We start from the raw sequence: 10,672 nt of genomic DNA on the forward strand, positions 1-10,672 counted from the left end.
AGCAAGAGGTGGTGAGAAGAGACAGAGGTGAGGAGGGCAAGGGAAGAAAAGGCTAGCCAGGTCTTACCGGGGTGGCGCGTGGTCCAGAGTGGGCGCGTTGCTTGTCAGGCACAGCTGCTGTGGTGGAACGGAGGAAGGTGCTACCAGGACCTGAGCAGCACCCCCCCACCTGCCGCACCGGGAACTCGGGGAAAGCTGGCGGGGGGTGGGGGTTGGCAGAAGGCACAACAGCAGTCAGTGTGCTGCAGGCGGAGAGGCCACATAGCACCTTGCCCTGTGGGAGGCACCCGTGTGGTCTCAGAAGCGAGGATGGGGGCCACGCAAGGATGGGCCAGCAGCAGCCAGAGCACCAATGGCGGAGAGGGCCAACAGCAACCGGTCCCCCTGGAGGCCCCCAAATGGTTTGATGGCCAACTGGGGCCGGTGGAGGGAAGGCCCCCTCGTGGAAGGGCCTGCAGCCTCCCTGGTTGAGGCTGCGGCAGATGAACGACGCCAGAGCGAAGGGCCATCTTTGCAAGGCAGCCGGCCTCGCCCATCGCCCCATCACCCGCTCGCCGCCTGTCCTAGGGTCGCATGGGCCAAGGCAGGGAGGCTGCCCCCACCCAGCTAATGGCACGCCAGGAGCCTTGAGCGGCACCTGGCAGACCAATGGCCGAGGGAGCGCATTTTCTCTTGCCACCCCATAGGCCAGGGGCCACCCCAAAATGCTTTTATAATATAGGAGAAATGCCCTAATTGTGAAATCCAGTTTATTGGATGTATCATACTAGTGTTATTTCACTGTTTATTAATTGTGCAATCCAGTTTTATGCCATTTTTTCATTATATTGTTATACTGGTTTTTATGGTATTGCTTTTAAAACTCTGTGATTACCTTGAGTCTCAACAGAAGAGGACAATAAAAGAAGAAAATATTGTCATGATGTTGGCCATCATTGTGCCCACATATCTTCAATGACTTCTTTACCATTGAGGTCTGAAGCTATACAGCATAGATCACTTTGGCCCCTGCCACACGGCAGGGAAAACACCCGGCAAAGCGTGGCTAAAAAGAGCCGCATCAAAAAAGAGACGCGCGGGGGGGGGCGCATGGGTCCCGGCCCAAGGATCCCGTGCAACGTGCACCATTGCTCCCCGGTACGATCACATGCCGGGGAGGAAGGGAGGATCAGGAGGGGGAGGCTGCCGAACTGCACATCACGCATGCGCAGTTTGGCTGGGGGCCGGGGATGAGCCGGTGGCAAGACGCGCCACCGATCCCATGGCCAGAGTTATGCGGAGCAAATGGATGAACCACTGAAGGTAGGTGGTTCACTTTTGAAGCGCGTCAATGGGGGAAGGGCCAGATCGGAGACGGGAGCGCAATGCCAGCCAGATGTTGGTGTGAGAACCACGCCCGTTTGCTGCGCTTCCAATCCGGCCCAAACTGCCTCGTATGAACAGGGCCAATCTTTGTCATTTCATAATGGCCCTGGGATTCCATTGTCATTAAACTAAATAACTGTTGCCCATTTTGAAATTCTTGATACCAAAATAGGTTCATAAAACAAAGGTCAGTTCACTAATCCATGGCATTGACCCACCTACACAGAGAAATATGTGAGCCACAGCTGAATGTGTGAAGGGGCATCATTGATAAGCAAGGGGTTATCTTTTTGTGCAGCAGAGTTCCCAAATATGGTACCCAACACCTTTCCTGGTGCCCACACAGTGTTTTTGGAAGCAGGCAGGGCTAGGTGGGGTTTTTTTGTCCAGTAAGGCTTCTAATTAATCACTAGAAATTTGATTGGATGTGCAGATTTTTAAAGATTTGGAAGCACCTGCCACCACAGCACAAGGATCTTCACTATGTACTAAAGGTAAGCTGTGACAGCCATTTTCTGTCTGGCTCCTCATCCTGAACTGGATATTTTGTTTCAGCCATTTTGTACCTGTGCCCACCTTGCTGTATCAAAATTCCAAAGGTGCCTGCAGGTGTCCCCAGTGTAGCAATTCTCCTGCACTTAGTAAAAAGGAATACAGACCCCTGGAAATGCAATAGGGTTTCATGCACATGATGAGAAAATTATCAGAAGTGAAATGGACTTCTACATTAATTCCAAATACATGGGAAATCCAATTCATTGAATCACTTACCATTCTGGTTGGAAAACTTCCCTTCTGGACATGGGACACAATCATAGCAGCAGAACTTCTCCCCTTCTTTCTTTTTCTTCTGAGAACCAGGGCGGCAGAAGTCATTGCACACAGATATGGGCACTGTCTATCCCAAAACATGAAAGACATTTCAGATGGGAGAAATTACACATTATTTAATTGTACATAAAATACGTTTTGAAAGTGAACATTTGAACTAGTATAATGCAGAACTGTATCCAAGCAACAGACAACTGGCATTTTTCTGATCATACCAAATAATATTTATTTGTTGCTTGGATGATGAGAGTTTGGGGACCAATGAAAAGTACTTGATTTTACAACACAGTGTCTCATTCCAAAGAAACAAGGATGGCGGCCATTTTTCTTGGACTGCTTCATGAATCCACCCCCTCCCCCAAGAATGCAATAGCCAGTTTGGTGTAGTGGTTAAGTGCACGGACTCTAATCTGGGGGAACCGGGTTTGATTCCCCACTCCTCCACTTGCACCTGCTGGTGTGACCTTGGGTCAGTCACAAGCTCTGGCACAGCCGTCCTTGAAAAAGAGCAGTTTCTGTCAGAGTTCTCTCAGCCTCACCCACCTCACAGGGTGTCTGTTGTGGGGAGGGGAAGGGAAAGGAGTTTGTAAGCCGCTCTGAGACTCCAAGTGAAGGGCGGGGCATAAATCCAATCTCTTCTTCTTCTTCTTCTTCTTCTTCTTCTTCTTCTTCTTCTTCTTCTTCTTCTTCTTCTTCTTCTTCTTCTTCTTCTTCTTCTATATAACACTGTCACTTTATTCTGGTGTGATACTCTTGTACTTGTCATATTTTATGTCAATTTTATGTACCTATTTTACCCATTTTGCATTCTCTTTTGGTCAAGACTTCGGTCATATAGACCCATAATACATTGAATTGAATTGAAAAATTCAGAAAATAAAATCCCTGAGCCATAAATGAATGGTCTCAAGTATGATGTCACCCCTAAAAAATACTCTGCAATCCATACCTGCTCAAAATGCCTGTGCCATACAATCATATCCTCATGAATTATCAATCTTGTTCCTTCAAGAGCATCCTCATCCACCCTTCCAACTTTCACTCGAAGGAAGGTCTTGTTTGGGAACATGACCATGTTCATAATATCAAATCCAGCTCCCATTTCCTTGTCCTTATTAAAAGACAGGGTTTCTCCGGCTGAATTGTTAAAGGAAATGTCTTGAAGGAGTGACTGGAGCTAGTTGAAAGAGAAAAAGAAACAGAGGCTGGTCCCTGTGAGGGTTCTATTCAGTTGCTTCAGTTTCACTCAACCGGAAGCGGAATCCGAGGCTGTGGTCACACACGCTAAATAACCCGCTTTCAGTACACTTTGCAACTGGATTCTACTGTGTAAACTGGCAAAATCCATTTGGAAAGTTCATTGAAAGTCGATTGAAAGTAGATTATTTAGTGTGTGTGACTGCAGCCACGCTTATACCCCACAGGAAAATATGGAAGCCCCATTTCGTGCCGTGGGACTGCACTGTTTTCTGCCATTCACTGCCAGTACTGCAACTAATCTTTTAATCATTTTTTAAATTTTATTTTTTAAATTTTAATATAAAAACTGCGATACAAAATGGCGACTCTCTGACTACTGTTATACAATGAATAATATCATAAAAAGTATGTATACAACAATAAAAGAAATCTCACTTAGGAAGTCTAGGTTAACAAAATACCAATAATTTGTATTTGGCTTTAGAAATGGTTTCCCAATCAAAAGTGTCAATGTCTATTTTATCTAAAATGGGGTACCAGATATTTAGATGATTAGAAAAGTCACTCTCATTTTGATTATTGGAATGATAAATTGAAAAATTGTCCAACATAAATAAATCCCATACTTTATACCACCACTGAGTTATATTTGGCACCTTAGTATCTTTCCAAAACCTTGCAATTAGAATTTTAGCCTTCCATACCTATACATATTAATGGGGAATACTATGGTATGATTTTTTTTAATTAATTAAACTATGGTATGAATTAGCTTGATCTTGGTCACCAGCACTACATCCGTACACTTAAGAATCTTTGGCCCCGTTCACACGGAGCAGAAGCCACGCTAAATAGACGGAAGAGAGGCGGAGTTACCTGGCACGATCACACGGCAACATCTGGGGAGCGTAGAGCTCCCGTGGTTGAACTGTGGCGAACCGCCGATAAAACGGAGCAAAAAACTAGTACCTCGGAGGTACTAGTTTCCGGAAACTGCGGGGCAAGGGCGGGCGTCTGATCGCGTTTCCGGTGGCATCCGGCGCCCGTCCATGTCCCCTTGCGAAGAAGGTTTTTTTTTTCCCCCAAGTCTCCGTGGTTGCGCATAAGCACTCAACGGAGCATGCGCATTCGTAGTGTACACAAAAAAAGAAACCCAGTTCGCCGCGCCGCGCGCTTCTTCGTTGCGCGCAGGCATGTGTTGTGATCGACGCCTCTCCGTAACCACGGAAGCTCCACGGTACCTCCACAGAACCTCCACAGGAGGTATGATCACTTTACTGCGTGTTAGTTTGCCCCGGGGCAAACAGCCACACTTCTCCCCCGCAGTTTCCTGCGCGTGTGACCGGGGCCTTTGTTGCTTTAGATCCACAGTGTTTCCAGCACTGCGGTTACATGGTGAGTATCTACTAATCTTTTAATCATATTTTAGCATTCTCATGTTCCAGGAGTTTATGATGTTACAGTCAAGTTCAAGAATTTTCAGAGAGCCCTTTATTTTATTTTTTCAGTAATCTTTCAGGAATGATAAAGGGCTATTCACTCAGTTGGCCTGAAACTTGTCCCTGGTCTTATATGCAAGGATTCAAGAACAATCTCTCCCACCCTCTGAATGAAAATTGAACCAATTAATTCATTCTTTCCTAAACATACTTGGACCACCAGAAGTTTTACTCTTTAAATTAATCTTAATGTTACAAAGAAGCTGCCCCCTAATGGTGAAAGTGTGAGGGTAATAAGAGATTTAACAATTGTCCCACCACTGCAAGGAGAACATTTTTTCCAATTCATGCTAACAGTCTGCCGCTGTCTGTTTTAATCAAATAAAAACTGTCCCTTACTGTAGGAAGGAAGAGACCAACATGATTTCCAGGGTATATGCTTTCAAGAGTCAAAGCTCCTTGGGTCAGACACTTTGGAGCTTCGATTCTCAAAAATTGGAAATCCTCTGAAATCATCTTTTGGGGCACCAGAGCTTGAAATGCAGAGAGGTCAGGAATCTCTAGACCAGGGGCGTTGAACTCATTTGTTATGAGGACCAGATCTGACATAAATGAGACCTTGTTGGGCCGGGCCATGCGTGTCATAAAATGTAATGCCACACAACACACAAAGTTTTTTTAAAAAAAACTTAAATAAAACATGCTTAAAACATTAGCACTCTTGCAATATTTTGTTTATTTAACAGTGTCTGATAACTGACACCTCCTGCTCTGAATTATTGCATCAAAATGTGCTGTTGCAATCTTGAGTATGCTGTTCAGGTGTGTATCTGCAGGGCTCTTTTTGTAGAAAAAGCCCAGCAGGAACTCATTAGCATAATAGGCCACACCCAACAGCAGAAATTCATTAGCATAGTAGGCCACACCCCTAACAGCACAGCACATTAGCATATTAGGCCACACCCCCATGCCACCAGAAGTGTGGTCTTCCAGCCACGCCCACCTTTTGCTTCTTATTCTATTTACCTTGTTTGTTGTCAAAACCCAGGGCTATTTTTGTAGCATTTGACCTTAGACTTCTATGCACTGGGAAACTTCCTTTCAAATGCTCATCGCTCTTCCTTCTTCTTTATCCAACCACCCCAGTAGCAAAATGTGCTCCCCTCTCTGTCCCTATCCATTTTTGGATAGGCAGACACTGTAAAAGGTACCTCTGCTCTTTCCTATCCAGCAGGTAGTTTCCTTATAATAAAGCACTAATATTTTTATTCTTAAGTGTACAGCCTCATGTGAAGTACATTCCTAAGTGGCAAAGCAATTCTGCTAGATAAACGCATGCACCAGCAAACACAAGCTCTTTAAAATGCAGTCACAGTGCTGTACATACAATTGACAGTGCAATAAAAAGGGATTACAGTAATGCATTAAACGGTATGATGTATACCATAAAAAGCACAATGTATACAACGAACAATGGAACAAAACTGGATCACAAGATTTAGGAGCCAGTTCAACATAAAAGTGAAGACAGAAAGGAAAGAATGGAAAGTGCTACAGTTTCACAGATGTTAATGGTCCCTGTATTCCATTTATAAGAAGACCCTCCTGGACAATTAGAAAGAGCAAGAGTAGAATGTATAAAACAAGCATGTTCAAAGCAATAAAGGCACTAACCTCCCAAGGCTGGATATCTTGATCTCTTTTTGCTCTGTGATTGGAACTAGGTGAGTACATGGGATGAAGAGCATGGGCCACAGCATAGACAGCATTATAGATGCTATAACTGTGGCCAGAGATATGCATTTCAAAAATATGCCCCCAAAGACTCTCCAGTCTCTCCTCCCCAGTACATGCGTCATTGATCTCTATGAGCCCTTGGGAATCTGAAAATGTGCAATCAAATGCTTGCTCCCAGAAGTCTTTGAGAAAACCATCTCCTTGTGCCCAGTAAAGGTGTATATTTTGAAGAAACTTCTTGAATCCTAGAAGCTCACTGGTGTGAACTGTGAATGAAAGAGCACCTTGGAAGAGGTAGAAACTCATCCCTCTTTGAATGCTGGATGATACGAAATCAATTTGGGATGTCATAATCCATACCTTTCTATATAACACATTTTCCTCATATTTGTGATCTCCTAAAAACATTAAAGAATTCAGCGTTATGATAGTCATAGCTTCTCCACTGATGATAAAAGTATTGGCTTTGCCCCATGTGAAATGCTGGTGTACTTTTAAGATTAAGTCATTCACATCACTCAAGGCGTCCCATTTGCATTGGTTTGGGATCTTTTCTGTAAATTCTAAACAAATTCTGTTCTGGGAGAACAGTGTCTCCATGGCTTTCAAGAAACATTCTCCACTGTCATCATCTGCAGCAAAGAGGCCAACCCAAGTCCATTCAAAATGAAGAAGCAACCTGATTATCCCCATGTACTGAGGGGTTTCATTTGGAACCATGCAGTAAAAGGAAGGGAACTCTGTCACATCTCTCTCCTTGGGTGCAAATGAGCCATATGTGAGCTAAAAGAAAATGTACAGACATTTTAGACATAAATCCAGAAATATAGCGGATTTTCTGGAAAATGATAACCAGAAAGAGATCATCTAAATGTTTCCTAGATTTTCCCATTCCTTTTGCACCCTCTTCCATTGCGAAGCAACACAGTTTTCTACTTGGAACTGTAAAGTTCCAACAAATATTTATTTTTCTTGCAGTCAGAGTTGCCCTTGTTTCATATCTATAGAATAACTCTAGGAAAGAAAAAGGTTCATCAAATCACTCATATTTCCATATGTATATCCGACCTGTGGAATCTTGTAGAGTCCTAAAATGTTTGCCATACGGAAGGAGATAGCAGCACCAAGTCCACCAATAATGGCTATCACATTTTTCTGGGTAACACATATATAATTTGGGACAAAGCCATGTGATTTGAAGAGCAGGTCCAGGGTTGTCCGGTAAGTCATCCTTACATCATAGTAGCTGTCAGAGATATGGAATCCAAGGGTGACATTTGGCAGGATCTGGGGATTCTCATTGATCTCATCTACAGCAAAAGCCAAGGCCAGGGCATGCTGGTAGAACTTGGTCACCATTCTTTAAAAAAAAGTTACATACTCTTTTATAACAAACTTCTACAACAAGACAAGTCATTTTACAATAAATCTGGCCCACTGTGACTCTGACTTAATTTCTTCACTGTCATTGATGTTTCTGAGACAATAAATACCATCCTCTTCAGGATGCAGTTGTGGCATATTATAACAAAAAACATTTCTGCTTTTCATCCCTTTGCCCCATGATGTATCCCAAAATTTATCACTAGATTTTTAAACATTTGGACAATTTAGAAAATTCCATTTTGAAAGAGACAATAAGGATAATTAAGGAAGGGTACAAAGCCCAGAGGCTATAGAAGGAAAACAAACTGTCAGATGATATTCTAGTGAAAAGAGAATACCTTTAAAAGTGCCACTGGGGGAAAAAAAAAGAATGAATGCTCATTTCAGCCAAAAGGCCCAACTTGGGTACCCTAAATGTATTGTGGCTAGATTCCAGTCCAGTAGCATGTTAGAGACCCACAAGATTTTTGGGGTATTCGCTTTCAAGAATCAAAGCTCCCTTTGACTCACAAAAGATTATACCCCAAGAATCATGCTGGTCTCTAACATGCTACTGGAGTCAAATCCAGCTGTTCTACTGCAGCCTTTCCTCTGAAATGAAATGTCTTGAAGGAGCCACATATCGAACCCAACAGAGTAGGTATATACTTGATACTGACACAGCTTTTTGTAAACTTTTTTGCTCGCAGCTTGTCCAACATGCAATGGACATGGATTTTGGAATCCGTTTTAGTTTCCAGGATTTCAACGAGAAAAACATGCTCTGCAAAAAGTTACTGACTGTTCCGTAAGACCTTTGAGATTTACAGAAGATCTTTGCACCCACTGGGTAGGATGAGCCAGGTTTTCACTCAGTCTTCTTGGCCATTTCCCCCTCCTTGCTATACCAAACCCCCTTATCTTACATGGATTCTGGTGTTCAAAGGAACCACTCTCTTTTTTCACTCACAGAAAAGCTGATTGGATGGAACACATTGTCGTAACTCCTTCCACTCTCCATCTCATGGTCTATCCATGCCTACTTCTTCATCAGTAGCCATCAATCATTTTAAAGATTTCTTTAAAATTCAATATTTCATTCATGACTCTTTTAAGTTTTTTCAACCTTTCTTTCTTTCCCTTGATTTCCCCCCATGTATCCATATGTTTTACACTCTCTTATTGAGAGGTCTTTTGAAGATAACTCTTCTAACATAACAAGCATGTAACTGTGCATCAATTAGATGCAAACAAAAATACACCTTACTCCTCCCACATTGCAAATAGACTAAAGACAACCAACAATGTAAATGGAAAAGAAGAATGCCAATATTGGCCTATGGGTTCTACCTCTGAAAAACCTGAAACCTCTCTGTATTTCAACAGACCAAGGCAACATAATTTGGTGGTGGTGGGTGATTCTTACTCTGGAAGGTCAAATAACTGTTGCGAAGGATGTTCCTTGAAATGACTCGTGCGAAGGGTGTAAATGACCTGAGAAGTAATCCCACCAATGAAGAGGTCACCTGACTGATACCACTCATGTGGCACAGGGAGAGGCTCAGTCACAGGACATTTTACACCATCTATACTCCATGCCATGAAACGCAGCAGTGGTGGCAAAACTGCTAGTTTCATCATGCCGAAAAGCTTCTCTCTAGTCTCAGAATATGAGAGACGAAATTGATGACGTCCTGCCTAATCCCTTCTCCCACCTCTCAGTGACACACAGGTCTTTCATAGCCACTTTCAGATTTGTTTTTTTTTTTTCTGGCACCTTCTGAAAAACAAACTGGCACACTTTGGTCAGTGATGGGGATAAGTGCAGGGGAAGCTAATAACCACTGTGAAGTGTGGATCGTAAATGAGGCTCTTGGCAATAAAGTGTTTTTTTCCCCAAGCTGTCCTCTAGATTCCTCAGTCCTGGTGGGACAATGGACAAAGCATTTTCCCCAGATCTTCATCATAAACAACAATCAGCATCCAGCCAAGTCTTTTTTTTTTTTTTTTTAGCTTCTATCATGAAGCCATGAACTGCACTGGAAACATGATGGAGAACATATATTTTAAACATTTGTATCCTGATTTTCTGCAACTGCTCAATCCATCTACCCTGAAAGCAAGATAATGCCAAGCTGCGGTGGGACGCTGAACTGCAGGCTGTGGAAGGTCGGTAGTTCAGCAGTTCAAGACCCGAGTGTGCCGCATGATGGAGTGAGCTCCCGTCTCTAGTTCCAGGCAGCTCCTGCCAACCTAGCAGTTCGAAAGTAAGAAATTGCAAGTAGATAAATAGGTACCACTTCAGTGGGAAGGTAACAACGTTCCGTGCGCCTTGGTGTTTAGTCATGCCAGCCACATGACCAGAGAAATGTCTTCGGACAGCGCTGGCTCTTCGGCTTTGAAACGGAGATGAGCACCGCCACCCTAGAGTCGGATTCGACTGGCTTTCGAGCAAGGGAACCTTTATCTTTACAGTTTTATTGGAGGGAGGGGACCGTGTGTGTGTGTGTGTGTGCACATGTGTGTATGAAAGACTTCTTTTGTTAGTTTCTGTTCTTTACTTCAAAACAGTTATGCCCCTTCTAGAATTATACTCCTCCAGTTTGGTGTAGTGGTTAAGTGCGTGGACTCTAATCTGGGAGAACCGGGTTTGATTCCCCACTCCTCCACTTGCACCTGGCTGGATGACCTTGGGCAAGCCATAGTTCTGATAAGAGCTGTTCTTGAAAAAGAGC

General features: G+C 43.4%; 1 protein-coding gene across 1 annotated transcript in view; it reads right to left on the reverse strand.

The window, feature by feature from the left end:
• Window positions 1-9,575, reverse strand: part of LOC107112338 (vomeronasal type-2 receptor 26-like) — a 13,008-nt gene extending 3,433 nt beyond the window's left edge. Inside the window, exons 1-5 of the mRNA XM_015413460.1 lie at window positions 9,364-9,575; window positions 7,641-7,932; window positions 6,510-7,355; window positions 3,146-3,373; window positions 2,137-2,263 (exon numbers count right to left, since the gene is read on the reverse strand). Of these exons, the coding sequence (XP_015268946.1) occupies window positions 2,137-2,263; window positions 3,146-3,373; window positions 6,510-7,355; window positions 7,641-7,932; window positions 9,364-9,575 (1,705 nt within the window). The remainder of the gene's footprint in view (window positions 1-2,136; window positions 2,264-3,145; window positions 3,374-6,509; window positions 7,356-7,640; window positions 7,933-9,363) is intronic.
• Window positions 9,576-10,672: the final 1,097 nt, after the last annotated feature.

Source organism: Gekko japonicus, unplaced genomic scaffold (assembly GCF_001447785.1).
Source record: "Gekko japonicus isolate JY-2015 unplaced genomic scaffold, Gekko_japonicus_V1.1 scaffold146, whole genome shotgun sequence".
In the NCBI taxonomy this organism is placed as follows: Eukaryota; Metazoa; Chordata; class Lepidosauria; order Squamata; family Gekkonidae; genus Gekko; species Gekko japonicus.